General features: G+C 38.0%; 1 protein-coding gene and 1 non-coding gene across 3 annotated transcripts in view; both read right to left on the reverse strand.

The window, feature by feature from the left end:
* The window catches only part of ITPK1 (inositol-tetrakisphosphate 1-kinase), a 129,485-nt gene that overhangs the window by 7,085 nt on the left and 97,243 nt on the right, over nt 1-25,157 (reverse strand). The window contains exons 5-8 of one of the 2 annotated variants that reach the window (XM_026713303.2): nt 13,496-13,594; nt 5,421-5,461; nt 3,141-3,306; nt 657-749 (exon numbers count right to left, since the gene is read on the reverse strand). In XM_026713303.2, coding sequence (XP_026569088.1) covers nt 657-749; nt 3,141-3,306; nt 5,421-5,461; nt 13,496-13,594 — 399 coding nt within the window. The remainder of the gene's footprint in view (nt 1-656; nt 750-3,140; nt 3,307-5,420; nt 5,462-13,495; nt 13,595-25,157) is intronic. The other variant, XM_026713311.2, reaches the window with a different exon arrangement.
* Nucleotides 10,119-10,225, reverse strand: LOC113444659 (U6 spliceosomal RNA). The gene has a single exon (XR_003375268.1). It is a non-coding gene; the product is annotated as a U6 spliceosomal RNA (small nuclear RNA).

Raw genomic sequence — 25,157 nt, forward strand, 5'->3', positions numbered from 1 at the left:
AAAATCACATGCAAGTAACAAAAAATTGCTCTTAAAAGTTAAATTCAAAATCACTACTTAAGTCTTAAAAATATTTGAATCTACAAGCACTAGAGGGCACTATAATCCAGCAACTTTATCCATATTTTCAACAAATAAAATCCTTGATATTTACACCATTCCTATTTGTACTCAGCTCTAATCAATTGCCATAATGCAATGTCCTGGCTTCCATAATTGACAAGGAAATGATAAGTTTTGTTGCAAAAAGGAGCAGAACTTTTATCAGGCATTTATTTATTTATTTATTTGAAACAATAACAAATTTAAAAAAATAGAAGAAATATCAGGAGTTGCTGGAGAAGGGAAAAGATACCTGTGTTGATGCTTGCTTGCTTCAAAAAAAAAAAAAAAATCAACAATGAAATAAGAAGAAGCATTGTCTTTTAAGAGTTTGTGCTGCTTATGCCCAGTCACTGTAGACAGGTTGTTTGTGATCAGCAATGAACATCTTGTGCATCTACTTGGTCAGGGAGGTCTGTAAAATAATTCAGCAGCCTACTGTTTGGGCTAATTTTTGTAAAGCTATTTTTCTGTTCCCACTTTGCCAATATATTTGCCTAAAATTCTGATTAACACTCCCCTCTTTGACTTCCATCTCTTGGTCTGTGACTTACAATTTGTCCTATTCTCCTGGTATATATCTCCACTCCAAGCCCAGTGGGAGATGCTGTGGAAGACATGACACGGTGTCTGGAGGCTGTCAGGGTCTGGATGGGGAAAAACAGGCTCAGACTTAACCCAAACCAGATGGAGTGGCTGTTGCTCCAGAGGCCAACTTCTCCATCTTTGACTTGATGGGGTTTTGCTTCGCTAGGAACTCATGTCCCTGTCATTTGTAAATTAGGTTACTGTAATTCATTCTACATAGGGAAACCCTTGAATACCATCCAGAAATTTCGGGTGATCAAAAATGTACGTATTAATAGCACATATACCGAGAGGCCAATATTGGCATATGACAGCTCTGCACTGGTTGCTAGAAAGTTTGTGAGTGCAATTCAAAGAGTCAGTCATTGTAAAGCTGTATGAGGCTCTGGGCCATACTGTAGAGACCATTTTTTCCCATATGGTTTTAGACTGTCCCATCTGAACTAGGGAGCACCCAAGGATCCCTGTATATCAGGAAATACAATGGGAGGTGACCTGACAAGGGATGTTCTCTGCAGCACACCTCATTTGGACTTGATTGCCCCCTGAAACAAGGATAGTACCCATCCTTATGGTTTTTCAGCAACAGGTGACCACATGGCTCTTCCAGAAGACCTTGAGGGATTATAGCCAGTGGCGCCAAACCAAATGCCAAACTAATTTGTAGTTATTATGTAAGAACTCTAATTTGGAGAATTAGATTATGAGTTTAATTATATAATTGATTTTAATATTAAATTTGTACTCTGTTTATACAAGAAATCATGTAAGCCATCTAGACTCTGTTAAATTTCAAGTAGTAGATCAATCACATAGACAAATCAAGAAATCAAAAGAGTTTCTGATACTATAGGCAGCCTATTTGCCTATGTAAATAATTAGTCATATCTGAAGTACTCCCAAAAGAATGAAGATATATTCATTGATTCATTAGAAATAAGCAGAAGATGAATTATTTTCTAGCCACTGAATTCATGGTCCGAAGTTTTCATTTCAGATGTCAATTGAAGCATCAAAAAATAAAGATGTAATTTTTGGCTAAAGCAAAATGTGCATTGGTTCTAAACCTTATGATAGAATATGTATTTAAACTGAAAACTTGGATAAGGTTACAGGATTTAACAAACAACCCTAAATAGATACTTGTTGATTAACAAATAGTTTATATGAAACTACTTCCAATGTTTTCTATTACATTGCATAAGCTAAAAGAATACAAAAAGCAAAGCATAAAGATACAAAAGGCAAGAGGAAAAGTAGACCATACGTAAAAACATTGTGAAAGGTAATTTTGGTAACATATTCCCTCTTCCCTTCCGTTCTCTTCCCAATCATCACAATTTCAATATTTATGCATTTGAGATTTTTGCTTATGTCCGTTTGTAATTTTGTTTGTTGTTTTAAATTAGTCTCTTTTTCTAAAAGCCATATTCCAAATGTCTGAATATGCCTTGCTGGGAAATGTACTGTATATAAGGAAGCCTTTCCTGCTTCAATTTGATTATTTTTTTCTTATGAATATATATTTGTCAGTTTTTAAATATTTCATCTTGTTATTTTGCATACTTGACTTTGGATCAACTGCATACTTGACTATAAACAAGTGATTCAACATAAATAGTTAAATAAAAAGCAGACCTATACAGTTTCCAAAAATGTTTTGTTCATAGGAAGTAAAGAAAAAATAATGAAATCACAGAACATTTTAACTCAGTGCATTTTTCTTGAATGATATACCATAATGAGACCATCTAGATATTATGAACCAATGTAAGAATTTCATTAGTATGATTTCAAGCAAATAGCATATGAATAAAATATCAAAGCCTTTAAGAAAGATCACAGTATGGTCAATCAATCAATCAATCATATTTATATAACTGCCCTTTATACAAAATGTGACTCTGGGTACTTACAATAAAGTGCAGGTAGAATGTACGTATCACGCAGGGAATAATTTTCCAAATTTCTTAGAGGAAGAGTTCAGTGGAGATGGTCAAGGTCAAGTATCAAATAGAATTTGAAACCAACTACATCTAGTGAAATATTTATGATGCCATAATCTCAAAACCTCTAGACAGAATTAAAAACATGTAGGGGTTCCTAGTCCTAACAATCTCTTCTGCTTCCATCTTGACCTGCTTGTTTTAGGAAGAAGTCTGTGATATCCTCCCCGTTTTCTTCAGTTTTGGATTAGTACTTTGGTGCATAAAACTGAATGCACATAGCAGTTGTTGGCAAGAACAGTTGCTATCTCCCAAAGAAATCAGTGCTACAAGGGTTTGGAGGATAAGGGAGAAATTAAAAAAATATCAAAAAGTCAGGGAAACATTTGAGTTTATTCTTCTTCAACTTCTATGTTTTGCATCAGGGTTCACCAAAATGGAAAACGGTGTTGTTTAGATTTTCCCACTAGTACACCGTGTTGAATTATCACTCCCAAAGCTTACCAGAAATGCCTGCTGAGAAGTTCTTCACAGAGGGCCTCTTCACCACAGTATATGACTCTCCAACCACAAAGACTTTGTACAGGACAGCATTGTGGTTGATGAAACTTTGAATCACACATGGAGGTTGGATGGCTTTCAGGCCTTCACGGTTGAATATGATAGCCATCTGAAAAATAAAGACATGACTTGCAATTACAGTCATACAAATGAAAAGTGCATGTTTCGCATAAGCAAGAATTGTATTTGGTGGTTCCAGTAGCCGTATGCACAGAATACATACATACAATTATTCGCTGCTTCTGTCAGTGGCGTTAGTATACATTCAGATGTTTTTTAAATGGGATTGGACAAACTGATGGAAGATTGAGTAATTGGTGTTTGCTATGCTTGATTAGAGATAGCAAAACTTAAATATAAGCTATTAGGGAGCAGGAATTGAAGAATATTGTTGCCTTCCTTTCTTTTTGTTGTAAACTTCTTGAATGCAGTTGCTTAATCACTGTAAAACACACAATGTTGAAGTGTTTTGAGATACTGGCTTGGTCCAGCAGAGCTCTTCTTATGCTTTTATGCCAAGTGTTCAGATCTATTTGGGGGCGGGGGGGGGAGGGAGAGAGAGAGAGAGAGTAGATGCAGAACTGTGCTATCCAGTTGGAAACACTTGGCAATCTGTCTCTCCCACTTGATTTCTGATTTAGCCTTTCCCCCAAACTTAATTATGCTTCTCTACTGTTTCCTTATGCCAAAACATCTCAAAATAATTTATAATAAAATATACAATAAATACAGAATAAAACAATTATGTGTAATGGGCCGGAAATGGTAAAAGTCATCCTACATGACCTTCACGGATCCCTTATTGGGTCAGGATATTTCTCTTGGCCTTGTGAGAACTTTTAGCAGCATTTAAAAACATTGTCTATGGTATCTGTAGGGTCACCTATGTCAGTTGGATGTGTCAACTTCAGTGCTCTCAGTGAGAATAGACATAGTCCTCGACTTACAATCACAACTGAGCCCAGAATTTATGTTGTAAAGTGAGACATCTGTAAAATGTATTTTGCCACAGTTGTTAAATGAATCCCTGTGGTTATTAAATTAGTAACACAGTTGTAAAGTGAATCTGGCTTCCCCATTGATTTTGCTTGTCAGAAGGTTACAAAAGGGATCACATGACCCCAGGACACTGCAACCATCATAAATGTGAGTCATTTGTCAAGCATCCAAATGTAAATCATGCGATCGTGGGGATGCTGCAATGGTCCTAAGTGTAAAAAATGGTCATAAGTAACTTTTTTCAGTGCCATTGTAACTTCAAACAGTCACTAAATGAACTGTTGTAAGTCGAGGACTATCTGTACCCGGTTTGGATCACTGGGGCCAGGAAGATGACAATTCTATGGTAGTTCCAATGCAAACCTCACAGAGTTTGGTGCTCTCCCGTATGTTATTTAATATGCCTGTCAAACTACTGAGATCATCTACCAAATTGAGATGAGGTGCCTTCGGAGTTGACCCAGAAAATGCAGCTAGTTCATAAGCAGCAATTGAACCAATGACGGGGTAACTCATCACTGCAGGTTAGCACCATTGTCACAGTCTTCCCATGTAGCATTGCACTATGTTAGACAAGGCATTTCTTTGTCAAACTTAAACCCATTCATGAAATAGAAACATCGTGAGAAAGCCCTTGAGACTACCTTCCCCCCTCCACCCATTTTAAGAAGACTAGGTGACAGGACTTTTCTGTTATAGTTCTCATATTTTCAAATGCCTTCTCTTCATAGGCTTTTGTAACACACCCCACCCCACCCCCTCGGCATTTTGTACAGCTGTCAATATCTTATTCTATTTTTTAAAAAAACCAAGTCATTATTTAATGGCAATCATCTTGGGGTATTTATTCATTCTATGTCTGTCTCTTTTATGTTCGATTTTGACAAATGATGCCTAAAACCTGTGCATTAGGATGGGTTATAAAATTGCAAATAAATAAACAAATGATGGATGGATGGATAGATGGATGGATGGATGGGTATGAGTATGTATAAACTGGCCTTCGAAATGAGAAAAAAACAGATTTGCAATATTAATGAAACCATGAGCATATGAAGAATGACTTCTAAGTATGCATGAAAGAGAACAAGAATAAAACCTCCTTAATTTTCCTTGAAGCTTAGGAATTAAACTCACAGATGGACTACTATAGTTTTCTCTTAATTCCCAGCCAAGGCAGTTTTTCTAAATACACAGTATATGAAGCCCTGTGCAAATACTTACCTCATGAGAGTTGGTTCCATGGGCGACTCTTGTCTTACAAACTTCAGTAATAAAAAAGATAAATGGTGAGTCAGTACAAAAGAATATACACAGAGCACTTCAATACCATTTGTAGCAACTAATGCTATTGATTTAGTTAATCTACCCAACTGGATGATATTCGCCCTATGGCTGCTCTTCCCTTGAAACCAGCATTCTTTTATCTGGCATTTTCAGAGGTGCTGATACTTCAATTCTCGGATTATCCAGTAGGGCATCAGAGAGGACAAGCAAGTTCTCAAAAAGGAATGGATAATCTAGAGTCCATAGATGGAGTCTGGCATCAGCTCTTTCCATTATTATCTATTCAATTGTATTTATATTCCTGTCTTTCCTCTAAGACAGTGTTTTTCAAATTTGCATCACTTTAAGAAGTGTGAATTTCAAGCATGTTAGTTAGGGAATTCTGAGAGTTGAAGACCGCAAACACTTTAACATTATCAAAGTTGAGAAGTGCTGCTCTAAGAGATGGAAACTGACCAGAAGTAATACAGTAAACATCTTAGTTAAGCTGGGGACTTGAACTTGGATGTTCCCAATTAATCCATCACTGCTACACTACACTGTACTATATGCAGCCACTGTTTCTCCTTCAAGAGCTGGCCACTATAATTCAGTGACAAACTGTTGAAGTTCTTGAACTTTTTAAAATCAATAGATAGCTATGTTTGATAGCTATGTTAATCCTATTGGAAGATTAATGCACCCTTATATATTTAAAAATGTCTTTAAAGACCAAATAAAGCAAAAAAAGGGGGGGTGGCTTTTTGGAGAATGGCATCTGAAATACAGAAGAACACTACTAGAGGAATTTGCCTTATTTAATCTTTATAGACTACTGACATTACTAAGAGCCATTTAAATGATTGATAGTCTGAGATTCTCAGTAAATACTCAGTAAATACTCAGAAAGTATTTAAAATGAATACTTTCATTGTTCTATAATTTAATATATTGATGTTGCATATTATTAACTTACCCAGAGAACTTATACTTACATTAACATACAGTAGTACATTTAATATACTATAATATATATTATACTAGAATAGGATAGGATTAGGATTAAGAATAGAATACTTTATTGACCAAGTATGATTGGACACACAAAGAATTTGTCTCCAGTGCATAATCTCTCAGTGTACATTCAAACAACTAAGTAATATAATCGTAAATTAATAGTACATCTAAGATTCATATGTTAGCATAGCATACTTAAAAATGCAAAAAAAAGTTCTCAATTTGCCAGAATATTACTCTGTAGTTTTAAATGGGCATCAGGGCCTTTTTCTAACACCAACATTATACATATTGAAATAAAGGCAGATACTTCCAAAATAACTCTGATAATTCATCTGCAAAATAGCAGAGACAGAGAAGGGGTGTTGGTACTTACCTGACACGCCCTTTCTCTGTGAGCTGTGAACAGCATCCATTGTTTGGGGTGATGCTTCTGTTGCTCGTTTGATAGGCTGGGCTTTAATTGAGAGGATGCTCCTCCTCCTCCACGGGACTCCTCCCTAGCGTCCCCAGTTTTGGCGAAGTCGAAGTGATGAAATATTTCTTCTCCTTCACCCTTTCTAATACTTGGCTGGAATAGCATCCCATCAGACGAATAAGGGTGGGGATGGATGCTCTTCACAGCTCACAGAGAAAGGGCGTGTCAGGTAAGTACCAACGCCCCTTCTCCAGATGAGCTGTTCAGAGCATCCTTTGTTTGAGACATACCAAAGCTTGGCGTGTCCTACGGGAGGTTGGCGTGTCCTTCCGTCTGGCTCGGATTCCCCTTTTTCTTGGTCCCTATGGACCCTTTGTAACACTCTCCTGTCAAAGGCAGCCTCCGTAGAGGCGAAGACATCATTCTAATAGTTTCTAAATAAAAGGCGATGGTGAGGCCCATGTTGTCGCCTTGTAAATTTTCTCTATTGGCGCTTGTGGCCCATGTTGTCAACATCACAGTGCTCCAGGTCGAATGAGCAGTGATGCCCCTGGGTACAGGAAGAGACTGTGTCTCATAGGACTTGGGAATTGTGCGCTCAGCCACTTACTGGTCATTGAGGAAGGGGTCTTGCACCCAGTGGTGGGTGGTTGAAAAGAAACGAAGAGAACCTTTGTTTCCTAACACACATCGTGCGGTTGAAATATATGCAGAAAGCTCGCCTTACATCTAGATTGTGGCATTGTCGTGCCAGATTTTATGTCGGTTTCAGACAAATGTACGGGAGTATCAGTTCCTACGGTCTGTGAAAATCCAAATTTATCTATGGGTGAAAGATGGATCTGGACTAAGGACCACTTTGTCTGTGTGAAAAATACAGAGCTCCTGTCTAACTGACAAGGCTACTAGATCCAAGATGTAACTGGCCGATGTAAAGGCAACCAAGAGAACCATCTTGTACGTTAGGAATGGAGACACATGGTCTACATGGGCTCAAAGGGAGTTTTCTTGAGTGCGGTAAGGACCTTGTTGAGGTCCCACGTGTGATATCAATGCACTACAGGAGGCTGTAAGATTGTAGCCCTGTGCAAGAAAATTGCATATGCGTGGGTGATGAGAGATGGACTGCAAGTCTCTCCTAGTGACGACCGATGCTAAGGCCTCCCCTTTGCCTGTTTATATGAACAAGATAATAATGAAATGTCACATAAATAACCCTGCCATCTAACAGGTGTTCCCCTGAGATGGACAGCCAGAGCCATCAGAACCTTCGTAAGAACCTTGGGCAGATGACAACCCAAAGGACAGTGCAACGTATTCAAAACATTGAGTATTATAACAAAAACTAAGAGTTTTGCTATGTGAGGATCTAATTGGAATGTGAGGATGGGCCTCCATTAAGTCAATGGAGGGTAGAAAATCACCCCTTCTGAAGCTCAGAAGTATGGAGTTCAGTATACTCATCTTAAGCCTCCTATGAACTATGGATCGATTAAGTCATTTTAAAACTAAAATTGCCCCTGTTGATCTGGTGCCACATGTCGGTTGCCTGGATCTCCAATAAATGAACAATAGCTGTCTCCATCATGCTCCCTTTAACAGGATCCCCAGAGAGAGGGCAAGTAATGCAAAGGTTCTGGGGAGAGGATGGAAATTCTATAGCCAGGCCTAATCTTCTGATACGCTAACCCAGGAAACAGAGGTAGAGGCATCCCATCTGTCCGTGAAAGGCTTGAGCCTTCCACCAATAGGGGCACAGTCGTGAGGCCTATGTTGCGCCTCAGAGACCTCTATTTCATGTTCCTCGAGAGATTCTTTTGCTCTGCCCTCCCCTTCAGTATCTATCTCCAGATCGGAAACTATCTGTTGGTGATTCATGCGTCCAGACGGTCCCTGGAGTCTGGAGGGAAAAAGTCCCTGGTAGAGGGAACGAAGGAACCCTCCAGAAAGCTAGGAAGGACTATTTTGGGGGTCCATGAAAAGAGAGGAACTTATTTTCTGCTATTAGTTTCTATCAGAGATAGGTCAGGGACACCATCAACCAAATTATCTCTCTATATTACGGAGGAAGCAAGTTTCCATTAGTTGTGTGATATCTCAGCCAATGTCTGAGCCCTTGCAGTAGGTGAGGAGTAACCTGAGATGCCCTGGCTCGAGCAGATAATTATTAAATTTGTGGTGTGGAGTTTTGTGGTGTCCTTGTCTGCTCTGATATTGGAATTTGAGATAATCTCCCTCAGATGGCAGAGCAACCTGAGAGACGATCTAGTAAAAAAAATGCAGCCAACTCCGCTCTTATGGCCCTCACATCAGATCAACATGCCCTACATGGGGACAACTCGACCCTGTATATCCTTTGACTTGTGAGCCTCTTCTGCTTCTGTAGGAATTGCAGAGGAGGAGGATAATTGCCATTATTGTTTTATCTACTATCGTGGTGATGAGAAATTTAGCAGAATGAGAAAACCAAATTAAAATTTTTCTATCATATCCTGTAAGAGGGGTATATGCCACTGAAGAGACCCCTTGTTTCTGGACGAGGTCCAAGAACCTCTGTGGGACAGTTATGACTTCCTCTTACATTATTGGTTGGGAGAAGATTAAATCATCTGACCTCCCCTTACAGTAACGATTGTTGGGCCGAGGGGAATGGAATATCAAGGCAGGCAGTAGGGTTTTTTTTTGTTTGAAACAACAGAGACTTGAAAAAAGTCTGAGAGCGAAACAGACCTGAAGGTCGGTGGTCTGGCTTAATGCCTTCAATGTTTGACATGCCCCCTTTTTTTAGGGGATCCGCCTCTGACAGATTTTGGTCACTGTTGTGAGTAGACCCTTCCTCAACCTGTTCCATCTGGTCTCTAGTTCTCCCTCATCCTGTACACCATGTGAATGTGTAACTGGATTATATAATACTCCCCTGAAGGAGGTACCTGCTGGTAATGAAGGTCCATTCTGCATAGTAACTAAACTGAGTGAGAATCAAGGTCAGATTGTGGAGGCTGCCTAGCCAACAACTTCTACTGTACCCCGGCTGCGATGCCTCTTCAAGTTGCCATGTCCCTCCAGGCCTTCAATTTGTCAGGGATATCCTCTGGGAGGAGGAATTCTGGTGTGGTCCCACAATGTCTGTCAGGCAAGTAGCGCTGCTGAAGGCCTGGGTTGAACCGGTCCCTCTGAGGCTCTCCTGGATGGCATTGAGAAATCCAGGGATGGAGGCAAGGTGAAATATGGAACACTTCACAAATTTGCGTGTCATCCTTGTGCAGGGGCCATTCTAATCTTCTCTGTATCATTCCAATTTTAGTATATATGCTGCTGAAGCAAGCACTCTGGAACTGGGATCAGCCTGGCTGGGGAAGAGGACTGAGACTTCTGTTCAACCTCCCTCATGCATTTTTTTTTTAAATTTAAGATATGCTCATCTAACGCATTTTGGTGTCTCTTGGCATCCTTTGTTGCCTTAGAGGTCTCTCTAGGACGTCTTGACCTACTTTGAGTTGGTTTATTGTCCTCTGGGGGTATTTTTGGTTGCCCTTGAAGATTCTGACCTAAAGCCCACAAGGTGAGATATCTATATCTATATGTATGAGATATTAATGGACTGTTAACTGGTTCAGAGGACTGATGCAAACAGAGGCAGGGAATCCTTTTGATATTTGCTTCCCGCCCCCCTTTTTTGGTAAATTCAATTTGTTATTATGTTATTATTCATAATAATATTGATATTAATATTGTTATTATTGATAATATTTTTGTTATATCTGTGCACAGCTACTAACATAAATTGTTGTGCTGTTACCAAACTCATAATTAGATGACTGAATATGGAATCAAATTGTGAGGCCAAATAGAGAACACCTTCCAGGACCTGTATTGCAATTGGGTGATCCTGCAGTCACTGGCCCTCAACAGCTTCCTGCCCAGATGGACACAGGCCTTGGCGCTCGCTGTTACTGTGCTGCTAGAATTCTGTGAGGACTGCCAACTTAAAAAGGAAGCCCAATAGTCAACCTCAGAAAGAGGTCCATAATTGGCATGTCCCCTGGACCCTCATGGAGATCCTTGTGAGGGGAAGTGGCCTCTCAACAGATAATGCCATGGATTTCTTATAAACAAAATGATGCTGGCATTGTTTTAGTTGTCAAGAAGTAGCATCAACCATCACCTCTTAATGTGAGCTGATGCGAATCTAACTAGAATTTGAGAATTTGAGCAGGAGAACTCTGAGTCCTCTGGCTTCATCCGATCAATAGCCCTTGCTCCTTCTATATACCTTGCGGGAATATATCTGAAACTACAGAATCTCCTGTGGAGAGATACCCGAGGGTGAGGATGCTCTATCCTGCTTAGTGACCAGAGTTATAGGGAATTCCAATCGGAAGGAGCGCTCTATTGTTGGCCAGAGCAGTATGCTGCACCCCCGTAGAGATACATTGGCGTATTGCTAATTCCATCCACAGTCTCATCTTTGCGGGGATCTTTTCTGGTAAGTCATCATCTTGACAGAATCTGGCCACTGTTGGAGCAATGTGGCCACAGAGGCACTTTGAGACACTTGTACTGATCTAGATGGGCTACCTGATCTTGTGCAGCTGCGCTGCATCTGGATTACACAGACATATTCAGGGGTGGTTGCAGAGGGGGATTGGAGCCGAAGTAGGTCTGGAGGAGATGAGGTTTGAGAATTTTGACATGGCTCTTGAGCTACTGCCGCTTGCCATTGTGACCGCTTATTAAATTTTACTGTTAATGAGGCTGAAATGTTGGGCGGTTGGCACGCCCAGGGGCCTGAACCAGTAATAGCCAGGGAACCCTAAAACAATGCTCCCCAGTTTTGTATAATCTTATGTAAGAATATTGAATTCTTATTCCTGTTCCTATTATTGTTATTGTTATTATTATTTTGTTATTAATATTATTGTTTCCGAATTAGGCAAATTTGGAACACCTCATAGGCCTAGAAAGGAGGAATTGTTGAAATAAGATGTAGGCCTGCGACAGCTTCCTGCACAGGAGGACACGGGCCTTGGTGCTCACTGTAGTGCTGCTGTTTAATTCTGTGGGGGCATAAGCCAACAGTTTCCTCCTTAATGAATAAGGGTCCAAAATAGAATAATTATTCTGAATATCTATACCTATACCTATATCTATATCTGTCTCTCTGTCTGTCTGTCTATCTTATCTATCTATCTATCTATCTATCTATCTATCTATCTATCTATCTATCTATCTATCTATCCACACACACATATGTATTAGGGTGATTTCCCTCGGGTTCCAGGAAGGAGAGCCCTGCTTGGGGAAAGAAAAGCCTCTCACAGTTCCAGAAATAAAATGCAGATCACTACCACATGGTTAGTGAGTCTGCAATGGCGCCAGCTGTTATCTCTTTAGGCGCGTAATGAGTTAAATCGGGTCAGCAGCACTTCCATGCCTTGTGGGGAATCGATACTGCAGAGTTTCCCCTTGTATAAAAAGGCATGGTGAGGCAGATAGGCGCTGATGCCCCCACCCCAGACGGTGTTCCCAGGGGAGAGAAAAAAGCCTCGGACCCTTTTAAAATAGAGCCTCTCCCATCGGGCGTAAGCGGGAGCGATCGTAGCGGCTCAGCTTGAAAAGATTGTAATGTGAGTTGTTAGCCATGCGGCTGAGGCGTTATCACCTCCGATCGTCCTGGGGGCAAGAGATCATTATCTGAAGCTACGGTGATCTCCCTTGGCTCGAGTTATATATCATAGGGAGCTGCTTAACTCATTGAAACTAAAAGCCTTAAAGGAGTTGTTTAGAGTTTAAAAGCAAGCCTTTTTGTTGACTCCTTTTGAAGCCTTTGCTATTCTGGCCAAGGGAAAGGAAATTAAGCTGCCTATATCCATGAAGGCTGAGCAAAAACTGGGGACGCTAGGGAGGAGTCCCGTGGAGAAGGAGGAGCGTCCTCTCAATTAAAGCCCAGCCTATCAAACGAGTGACAGAAGCATCATCCTGAACAATGGATGCTCTGAACAACTCATCTGGAGAAAATGAAAAAGATAAAATAACATACTATACTACAGAAAGAAGGACCTTATGCACAATATGCACACATAGTCTTTGCAGAATTTTAAAGGCGGATGAAAACATTAGCTACTGAATTCTGATTGTCATAGAAAGCTGTATTGTCTTCATGTTCTGTTTAAAGATTTGAGGAAAGTATTTGGCCTCTAGGTAGTGGATGGGTAGTGGATCAGACGAAACACTGAAACACTGACTTAATCTACCAGGACTGTTAACATATGAATAAGCCATCTTTTATTGTCACCATGAGAAAATACTGTATTTTCAAAGTTATAAGAACTAAAATAGGGTACAGTTAGATTTACAGATTATTTTTAATAATTTTAATAGAAAGAAAGCATATAATTTTATGTGGTTTTATATTATTTATCTGTGTACCTTTGGAGCAAATGTACTAATCCAGCATGTACACCAGCCACAAGCTATCTTGCTATGCAAGTACCCTCCCTTCCAAATGTACTTAGCTAAATTGCATTGATTTCAGTAGTAGTGGAGGAAATGCTTTACAACTTTACTATTAAGTAAAATATAAAAACTGTTCACATACTGAATGGGAATGCAATTCCACTTTTTTCTATTTGCTTCAAGGTGTCTTCTCCACATGCATTTGTTAATTCCATAAATGGCGGAGAACAGATTCTGTCATCTGAAGAAAAGAGATGGAAAGAACAGTCCAGTTTATAGATATTTTCAGTTTATCCCAATTCTTGCTTTTTACACTGTAAATACTTCTAAATTTTACTCTGTTCCTTTCAGCATTTTCTATAATATTGCCATCTGAGAAAGGTATTTTGTGCATCTGGTTCATGAAAGTTTCATTTCTGTTAGTCTTTCCAACAAAATATTGATGCTCATGTCCTTGCTCACACATTGTACAATGGTTGTGTATACAAATCTAACTGAAAACTGTAACTAAGCAAAATGAAAAAAAAAAAGAAAATTATCTCTAAAACAAGTGTTAAAGTCATATCAATTTTATCTTGTAACAATATTTATTTCAAATATTTTACACACAAGAAAAATACTTAATATATCATTTCTGAACTACAATATTTTTTCTGAAGAATCTACAGCAAATTGATGCCAAACTGATGACAGATATACAATGACATTATCATATAATGATACACTTATTTGCATCCAAACTTCTAATGCAAGTACATAAGTTTGCATAATGTCATCACACACATTATCACTTGCCTTCTTGCGGATATCAACAATAAGTTTAAACAACAAATCCATTAATTAGAATGGAAATAAGAAAACTGTCTATAAAAGTAGTTGGATCATCTGACTCAATAGCTTAAATATATACAGGTTGTACTAAAAGTTAGGCCCCATAAACAAAATCAGGCCCTATAGAAATTAAATTATTATATATACTATATAACATAAAATGTTTGAGTTGGTTGCCACTTTATTCCAGCATACTTCTTTGAGATATATCACATTTGAACATTCTTAGTGAACTAACATTTTCTCCAGAAAACAATATTAATAAATAAAATATTGTGATTGGTCTATGGGACCTTGGTACACTCTGTATATATTTAAAATAAAAATAAACCCAAGCTCAGCCAATTGAAACAGGAAGTTTCAGGTATCATCCTTTCTTCAGAAATTGTAGAGAATCACAGCTATAAACTTGGAAAAACTATGTGACTGCAGTTAAAAAAACATGATTTAAATCCAAGGCAGGAAGAAAATATGAGAAGGAAATTCAGATTAGTTCCGCCTCAGTAAGAAAGGGAGGGAGGAAAGATGCTGTCAAGTCTTACAAGATTTGGTTACTCTAACCTGTAAAATTACAGTTCCAGACATTCTTGGAGTCTGTTTTCTGATCTGGCCTATACAGATAGTCCTCAATTTACAAGGGCAATTGGGACCAGAATTTCTGTTGCTAAGCAATGTGGTCACGAAGCACAACTGAATTGTTCAGTGATGGCAATCCTTGCAGTCTTAGTTGTCAGTGAAGAAGTCAGTGCTTTTATGCTATTAATATGATGAACGATAGATCTAAATGTATTGCAAGTTTCAGGCCTGCAGGCAGGTGCGTCCAGAGGACGGAGTGTTGGTGAGGGTTCACTAGAGGCGCAGGGGTGCTGCACTAGGGAGGTTGCACAAGAGGTGCAACCTCAGTGCATCAATGAGGGAAAGGTAGGGTGCACGAGGGTACAAGGGAATGCACGAGAGGTACTGTAGAGGTTGGGGAGGCAAGGGGCTAGATAAGAAGCATTGCATGGATTGGAAAGGATGCACGAAGGTGTGTGCCAGAGGCATCATGCACACTGGGGAGGAGTGGGGAGGGTGTGAGGATGTGTACAAGAGATATTGTGGGGGATGAGGGTGCAAGTATAGATTGGGGAGGGTGTGTGAAGAAGGCATGGGGAGTGTCACGTAGGGTGCCTCAGTATATGCAAATGGCATGGCACGAGCACCAAGATTGGGGGAGACACACCTAAGCGACTTATGACTTTCCTTGCTCACTTCCCAAATGACTTTCTGGGGAAGCCAGCAGAGAAGGTTACAAATGGCAATCACATGACCATGGAGTATTTGAAAACCAGTTATAAGTATGGATCCGGTGCCAAGCAGCCAGATTGTGATCTGGCACTGGGACAGGTGGAAATCCAAGGATGGTTATAACTCAATCATTTAGGGCAACCAAAGTGTTCAGGGCAATAAGTGTCCATCATTGAAGAAAGATTAACAGTAAATGGGGAGATTTGCAAACTAAAACGAGGTCATTGTAGATGTCTGAATGTAAGTAGAAAGGAGAGAGATCATTTTATGGTTTTATTGTCAAGTTCTTAGATATTGAGTCAAATATTGCACTATGCATTTGATCTTCCCTAATTCAACTCTTTGGATTATAGAATAAAGGATCTAAATGGATCCTGAAAACTACAGTTCATGACTACATAGAAATGTAAAGGATGTAGAACATTTATGGGCTTTGCTTATTTCTATTTTAATCTATTAAATGATTAAAAATTAACTGCAGATCTAAATGTATTGCAAATTTCAGGCCTGAGTTGCTTCTATAAGGCATGGAACTACGATACTATTAATAAAATTAGATAATACATTAGATAATCAGTTTTTGCAATAGTTAAAATGTTGGACTAGAAACCAGGAAACTGAGTTCTAATCCTGGCTTAGGCATGAAAAACCAGCTGGGCCAGTCACTTTTTCAGCCCAGTTTATCTCACAGGGACTGTTGAGGTAATTCCCCGTTAGGAGAATGAGCGCATACAGGGAGACATATTTGAGAGTAGTGTTTAATAATATACACAGAGCACACAGATACACTGTACAGTAAATGTAGGTTTTTACTTCCAGAAAGTTTTAAGCAAAGTCCAAAATAAGCAATCCAAAGTCATTCACAAGTTAAATCAGTCAGGTTTCAATCCAGGGATAATCCAAATATCAAAGTCCAGTGTCAAAAATCAGTTCAGTAAGACTTACATTAAATCCAGTAATATCAGTCAATTAGAAGAAATGGAGGAACAGCAATACTTTCCAACACTCAGACTCTCTCTTCTGAGACTAAGACTAAACAAACCAGGTTTCTGGCTCCATCTTATGTCCGTTTGAGAAACCACACCCAATTGCATGCTCTTGCATTCCCTTAAAGATATAGTACTAAAATGTTTATCCTGGTTTATATATTTCTAACCCAAATACCTGTTAGGTGACTTATATTCCTAACAGGGACGTAATGGGGAAAATAGGAGGGAGGAATATTGGTATGTTCACTGCTTTGTGTTGTATATGAAAAAAAAATCTAAAACAAAAAAATGCTTTCAGAAAAGCCAACAATCCAGTAACTGAGGCGCTTCCAAGAAGGATGCACAGTCTACCCTATACAGCTATCCATAGATACATGCGGAATTTGGAAGTTCTTCAAAAAACATAATCTCTCATACCCTGGCAAGTCAAATGGGCACAATTTTTCTCTCATTTTTCACACATATATGTACTCCTGGCTCACATAAAAAGCTTCCAGATGTTTAATCACGGAAACCTGAATATGACATTCCTTACTCAATTTCTCTTCCACAATACTTGGCCTTTCTCTGGGGTTAGAGAGATCTGGAACAGGGAGACAGATTGTAGACCAGATTAGAGTGCAACATTAACAGTTGCATATGTCAGCGTTTGTATGGATAACCTGCAGGGACCTCACAGACTGATTCTTCAACTTTTATCTTAAATGTTGGCAATCTGTTTCACAATGGCCATTTATAAGATCCCCTCCTTTAAAAGAAGAAGTGTTGCAATTGTGCCATGACAACAGAGCTGCTGGACATAGAGGCATGTTTAATACTCCATGTTAAGTGTCAGAGTTCTGCTAGCTAAGCGTGACAGTAGATGCTGCAAATGTAAATGTCATTTATACTCATAAAAGTTTGTATGTGAGTTAATATATTTTAAAACCTAGTAACATAATTCATTATTCTAGTAGGTGGCTTCCACCTGAGATAGCCTGAAAATGGTCAGAGCTATGGGAACGACATTAAACCAACTCTATGTTAACCAGTGGCTATTGCAACATTGATCTTCATAGAGTAGGTGTATTTTATATCTACTTTGCATATGATGCCTCTGGGAACCAGCATTTCCCATCAGATTACAACAGCAGGAAAAGGTCAGCCTGGAAGACAGCCTGTTGCAAGTTCACTGAAAGGAAACAAACAATCCTTTCATGAAAAGTGGTTAACAAGGCCCCTCCCTTTCAATTACCATCTCATTTTGGCATGAACTCTGAGGAATGTACAATACCTGTAGTACAGACAGACAGACAGACACACTCACTCACTCCTCCACAAGTCACTGACTGAAGTAAGGCTATTATGACTTCTAGCGTGGCATAACTAGCTGTCAGTATTCAAATGAATGCTCATAGAAGAGCCAGCAATGGAAAGGGTTTTTTTTTTAATAACAGCATCATCTCTAACTATTTAACATTTAATGAGACTCAATTAATTTCAAGGGGATTGAAACTGGTGAAGCAGGACCCTCCAATTCTCATTTCACAGCCACACCAGAGAAAGCCATTTTGTAAATCAAGAATGGCAGGAGGGATTGAAACTTTGGGACTAACATGGAGGGTAAGATTAGTACATGTTGTTAGAACAAAACTTATATATATGGTTTCTTAATTCTGAATAAAAAATCTACTAATGTAACCTTGAGTTTGCTTTAGGAAAGCAGAACAGGAAGAAACACTTAAGTGCCATAGCTGATATAAAGCCTTGATAAATGCACTGTATGCTTTATGAGTTGATCTATGACTGGAAAACTGTAAGAGCACAGAAAGTTGCTTTTAACCAATTCAGACTATTAGCCCGTCAACCCAATATTGTCTATTCTGACTGACAGATCTCCACATTCTTAATGAGAGATAAGCAATTGAAGCTGAAAAACATCTAACATCTGAAACAGATTGTCCACCACTGAGTTAGCATTAACTGAGTGTAAAGAATGATACTAGATTTTAAGAGGTTTCTGGGGCCCCTGGCTTGGTAAGTGAATGCTCCAAATACCTTGTGCTCTTTTAGAATAGCATTCTGAGAATCAATTTTTCATTAAGGCCATGTGATAATGAGATTGCTGTTGATCTAACCTGATATTTTCCCCCAAGTGAGATTTTTACTTATTAGTTATTGATACTGCTGAAATCACCAACATCAAAAACCATATACAATCTAGTGTATCCGACAAATCATTGAATACAGGTCTACTAAAACTGGGCAGTCAATGAAATCAAATAATAAAAGAAAGAAAGATAAACCCAAGCTCCCCAAGTTCCAAATGCTCTCTTTCAAAAGCTAAATTTTTACGAACTTTCAGAATGTCATTAGGGTGGATGCCCCAATGGCTCTCGGCTACTAGTGAGGCAACAATAATTGCCCTGAATCACAAATGACTATTAGGCATGATTCAATACATTTTTGGCTATCTGAAGTGTTACATACAAAGATAGATATTTCTTTGTTTGTAAACCTCAATGTGAATAGTTATAAACAAAAAATCTTGTTGCGTAGGGTTACCAAACATTATAAACAATCTTTTCAACTCAATGATCACAAGAAGCTCTGTGAATAGACTTTAATTCATGATTTACATATTTAGATGCTTCTAAGGGATTGACGGGAAAATATTGCCATAACCAGCAATCTACTACAAAACTGCAAAAAGAATTTACTTCATCTGGATTTATGCTGCCTAGCAGAGAGTCTGAAGTATAATATTTTGCAACAAAAGAGAAAGTGCTGGCTGCTTTTCAAAGAAACACAGCTAAATTCAACAAACAGGATACTTCTTACCATAGTCCAGTATGGGTTTGTGTAAAGTAGGATTTGATTTATTAGACAATCTATTTCCTTTCAGTCTGAGTTATTTAATACCATTCTCTAGACTCCAATTTATTTTCCTTTTGAACTGTTTACAGATTCAAATCTGTCCTACTGCCCCCCCACCCCACTACAGTTGGATACAATCAAAGACATCTCTCAACATGGTCACTCCAGGTGGGGAAAGCGAGCAAATGAGCGAATGTCTGTATTTCTGTACACATTACTAAAATCCCTTGCATTTTTAAAATTAGAACATCAGAACAATCTTAATTTATAAAAAAAGAAAGGAGTCAAAATATTGTCATTAGATTATAACATGAAAGATAAATGGATACTATGCTCTAACACTGGACTGAAACCAAGGAAAGAAATTACACATTTTAAATCATGTAACAGCAAAGGTTTGCATTTCTGGGTCAAACTATTTAGATGGTTTGGTTTAAATACTATAAATGTATTTCAACATTCAGGTTTTAAGAAAAGACTAAACCTTACTGATGGATATATTTGAATTGCAAATAAGAGGTCACATCTAACTGGAAAAAAAACATAATTATATTGCCAAACAGAAAATAGGCTATACTTTTTGTTTGGGATTTAAATTTATTTCTTATCAGGGAACATTCATTTATCAGATACGCTACCTGTATTCTGTTAGAAGCTGACATGCGTAATGAAGACAGCTCATTTTAATAAACTACACATTCTCTTTCTTCTATAGTTCTGATGCTGAATGTGGGGATTGACACTCATTAATTAATAAATGAAAGTTTTGGGGATAGAATCTTAAACTGTATCACGGTCTATGTTTTTTTGTTCCAATAAAAAGGGCCTTGTTATATAAGGATTCTACTGTTTCAGTGGAATTTCTGAGGGCAAGGAATATTCAAATACATGGATTTTAGTAACAGCAATTAGAAAGTTAATCAGGTTTCATTCACTGGCCAGAGAACAAGCAGCTGCAAGGAGCTAGTTAACCTCTCCTTGCCAAGAAGGAACATTTTGCTCCATTCACGCCCATTGCCCTGGGACTTCAGCCTCTGCCACCAGCCAGGAAAAAAGGTCACTGCAAAATCTCTGACAAAGAAAGACCACTAGCAAGCAATGATTAGCTTGGCCCCACTGGATAGGCATGTTTGTTTACAACTCACCATTGTATTTTGGTACTGTCAAATGATCTTTTTTCTCTCTTTTCCCTTCTCTGCTTATTTGTCCCTTTTGTGCTTGGTTTTTAAACCTTTATTTTTAACTGGTGTGGGCCACTTAAGAATAAAATATTTGTCTTAAAAGTAAAATCATAATATAATCTGAATAGGATTATAAACAGTAAAGTAATAGTATAAATGTTCAAAATTTATAAGCAAATTAAAATAAAAATTATAAATTATAACATGCACTGATCTGTTGCATAAGCATTACTACATGAATGTTACAACAATAGAAAACCAGTAATTTAGGACTGGTTATTAAGAAAATACTATGTTTGCTTCAGATATTGTTTCTTTTTCTGCAGATATAATTTGCACAACAGTGTTCTAATATCAGGACTGCAGTATTTATTTATTTTAAACTGGTTGGATTAAAATTAAATCCCATAATTTTGTGCCTATTAAAATAATCTTGATAAAAATTCAAGATGTGTGGATGCAATAAACTGAGGAAGACTGTATTAAATCTATCCAAATGACTTAATCAATTGGAAAGATATAACAAATGAAACAACCTTCTACTCCTGAATACTTGGGAACTAAAAAAATAACAAAAAAGTGGAATACTTCAATATATAGGACAGAATACTTTTCTAAAACGGATCCAGCCACAATATGGAATATTGTTCAATTAATCTATCTATCCAGGGGTGGGTTTCTACCAGTTCGCACCTATTCGCTAGAACTAGTTGTTAACGTTCTAAGCAGTTCGATAACCGGTTGTTAGAAGAAATTATTGGCCTAATCCTGTAAAGAAGGCAAGAAGGAAACATTCTGGTGTTGCTTACAGAAACTGTCTGTTAACCCTTATTACATTCTTGGCAGGACTAGACTTCCTGTCTCAGGAACTTCTCTGGAATTTTTTCCCCCTCCTTTGCTAGTACTTTGCTTGTATGGAGTGACTATTCAAAGTTATAATGGCACTGAAAAAAGTGACTTATGTCCATTTTTCACACTTACGACTGTTGCAGCATCCCCACAGTCATGAGAGGCCAGGCGAGGAGATGTGTGCCTCAATGTGAGTGATATTGAGTTGGCCAATAACATGACCACCAAGCCACGTCCACCCGGTCACATGACCACCAAGCCACGCCCAACTAAGCCACACCGCAGAACTGGTTGTTAAAAAATTTGAATCCCACCCCTGTATCCCACCCCTATAATAGGCAGCAGTTCTCCAAGGATCTCATACAGAGGGCTCTTGTATCACCTGAGATTGAACCAGTAGAGACTTAACCAGTGTGGCTATTACTCATTTATGGCTCCTGAACACATGGAAACTCACTCTTGACATAAACAGAGTTTTTTTTAATCCTTCAGAATCATCTACTAACATGCAAATATGAAAAGATTTAATCCTCACAGAAATTTTAGGTTATTTAGCATATGGTTTTAAGCAAATGATATACTTAATATATATGCCTTTGGAAATAAAGGAATCTACCTTCCCTTCCCTATTAATCCTCACTTATATAATAGGAAAAATTTACTCCTAAGTAGTTTTGTTGTCATTGAAAGAACATTCAGTTCCCAACACCTGTTTCTTTGATCACCACAGCTATAATTCATTGCAAAAATTGTCTTTCAATAAACATGCTTATAGATGTCTCTCTCTCCCCTGTGCTTTTCTTTTCAGCACAATGATCATTTGGTTTTTTTGTTTAAAAAGTGGAGAAATATATATTTTTTCATACCAAAATATAAAAAGCTTTTCAGCCAATACCCAATGAAATGAAAGCTGCATTATCTTCTTTCATTTCCAAAAATTTATATTCATGTTTTTCTTTTTCCCTTGTAGCACTAACAATTTGTAATCTAACACAATGAACAGATAAAACTATCAAGATTTACCCAGTCTTCTTTGATGAGGAGGGAGCTGGAGAGTCTTTTTAAAAAATATTGGGTTTTAGTTTTCTTGATATAAACCAAGGGTCTTCAAACTTGGCAAGTTTAAGATTTGTGGACTTCAACTCCCAGAATTCCTGAGCTAACATGACTGGAGGAAGAATCCTGGGAGTTGAAGTCCACAAGTCTTAAAGCTGTCAAGTTTGAAGACCCCTGATATAAACATTTAGGTTCGTGTTGATTAAAAAAGGCACAGAAACATAAAGCCTACCATTCGGTAATCCATCCTAAAAAGGTTTTTAGTGCAAGGTTTCAGCCCCAGCACATGTAAAACAAGAGAATAAGGCATATCATATTTAGTATCAACTTTCCTCAACCAATGGTCTCCAATTCCGAACTGGGGGATCACAGTTGGGAAAGACAATTTATTTGTATAAATCTCAATCTCAATCTCTCTCTCCCCCCTCTCTCTGTATATATGTACACACACACACACACACACACACACACACACACATCTTCACTTATGACCACAAGTTCTTAATTTAGCAACACAGTGTTAAGTGAATCTGGCTTCCCCATTGACTTTGCTTGTTAAAGGTCGCAAAAGGTGATGACAAGACCCCAGGACCGCAGAGTCATAAATACATGCCAGTTGCTAAGCGCTCAAATTTTGATCATGTGACCATAGGGATGCAGCAATAGTCATGTGAAAAACAGTCATAAGTCACTTTTCTTCAATGATGTTGTAACTTCAAACAGTCACTAAATGAATGTTTGTAAGTCAAGGACTACCTGTATAGTGGGTGTTAATTAGAAACAATATTAAATGGTAACTGATATGAAACACAAAAGCTAAAATATGAAACAGCTATAAAGATATGTATATGGATGGTGCAAGGTCCCTTCTAACCTGTAATAAGAGTGGATGTTCTTTGACTTCACTGGAAATTTATGTCATAAAATAACTTTCTCAAAGAAGAAAGTTGAATACATGACAAAAGCCCAGAGTTTACGATACCTATATAACATGTAGGTTTAAATATTCTTAAATAAAGCACCACCCAACTAAAAACCCTGAATCTAAATGGAAAAACAAAGCAGACAATTTTCTACAATTAGATACCAGAGCCATTTCCAGTCACATCAAGGGAATAAGAGCATGGGCCATGAGAGTGAATTCTAGAACTTATAGTCCAGCAAATCAGAAGGACATCAAGCTAATAAAGGGTGGTTTGAACTAGAAAACTGCATCTTTTTTGTTATGGATTATGGCCAAGGAGGACAAACTGGTTTCCAGTTTGCATTGCTTTCATTTTGATACTGCTCTAGTCATATTTGGCTTGTGTTGAGAATTTCACTATTCTCAGCACAAGCCAAAATACAAACCAAAGTCCTTTCCCCCAAAATGGCACTGATTGGTAATATTTTGGACCAAAGGAGAGGCTCTCAGCGTTTTGCAAAATTGTTGGAGTGTTCTATTTCTTATGTGCATCTGTATAAAATTTATGATGCCATAAGTTTTGTCTTTTCTTCAATCTTCTGTTTGCTAAGTATTATATTTGGGTAAGGAACAGGCACACTGATGTGTCATTACTGCATTTGGGAAATCTAAAAACATTTCTTTTACTTATGGGACAAAACTTCCCATAATTGTGGCCAATCATACAATACCTTGAATCAAACTAAATCATAATTTGAATCCTTCGAAAATCTGTATCTTGCATTTCTATTTTTTTAAAAAAGACATTGAAACACAGCTGAATACTGAAAAGCTGTAAAATCAAAGGAAGAGTAAAGTAGTCTTCAAAATTTTAGTATTTGAGAAATAATTTAAAAAGGACTATGGTATCCCACTTTTAGTTAAAGTTAAATAAGAAAAATGGCATTAAACAATAATAAATGTAATTGAACAATAACAATATTGCCAAGAGAGCAATTTAAGAAATTAAACTCTTTACAGTTTTTACTGAGCACATCAATCATTGTAGCACATCTACACACAGCTTCATATTAATTTCCAATTTTTAACCTATGTATTATTTAAGGAACATATGAACATTTCCTGAATAACCTGTGATAAGAATGTTTTTGGGTTCTGTGTTATAAATAATTAAAGGAGGAGGAGGAAGTAAAAGGAACAAAGCATAAAAAAGAAAGGCCATAAATATAGAGAAAACAACTCCCTTGACATTATCTAGTCAGTCCATCTACAAAAGCTGTGTGCATATGGAAACTTTTGGAGTTAGTAAATCCATCAGGAATAAGTAGCAAAACTAAAAACAACTCTTCTTGTTTTGGAAACAGGCATGACCTTTCTGAGACAGTTGAGTAAAGTAAAGTAAAGATCTAGCCCCATAAATTTTGAAATAATTAAGGGATTTACAATTGAGAAAGATGAATAAATTATGTTACGTGATAAATTCTGGTCTCAGAATCTGCTTTATGCAGTTATGAGAATGCATATTAAGGAAGGAAGGAAGGAAGGAAGGAAGGAAGGAAGGAAGGAAAGGGCAGGAGGGAACCCAGAGACTCTAAGGTCTGTTTCAGCCCTATGATATTCAGTGTTTCCCAAACAGGCCAAAAACCTTTTCATGAAATCAAGGGGGACTTGGATTACTCTGCAAATCTGTATGCTAGACATGAGTGTTTCTATGGGGAAAACATACACACATAGATCATTGTTCATCTTCCAAAGGTATACAGTGACTTTCTTCCTGCAACAGTCAAAATCAAAATCAGCATTGAGAGATAAATTAAAAAAACATGACTTTTGGGATGAACCCAGCAGTAC

This window comes from Pseudonaja textilis, chromosome 1 (genome assembly GCF_049901715.1).
Source record: "Pseudonaja textilis isolate UNSWEBS1 chromosome 1, rPseTex1.2, whole genome shotgun sequence".
Classification (NCBI taxonomy): Eukaryota; Metazoa; Chordata; class Lepidosauria; order Squamata; family Elapidae; genus Pseudonaja; species Pseudonaja textilis.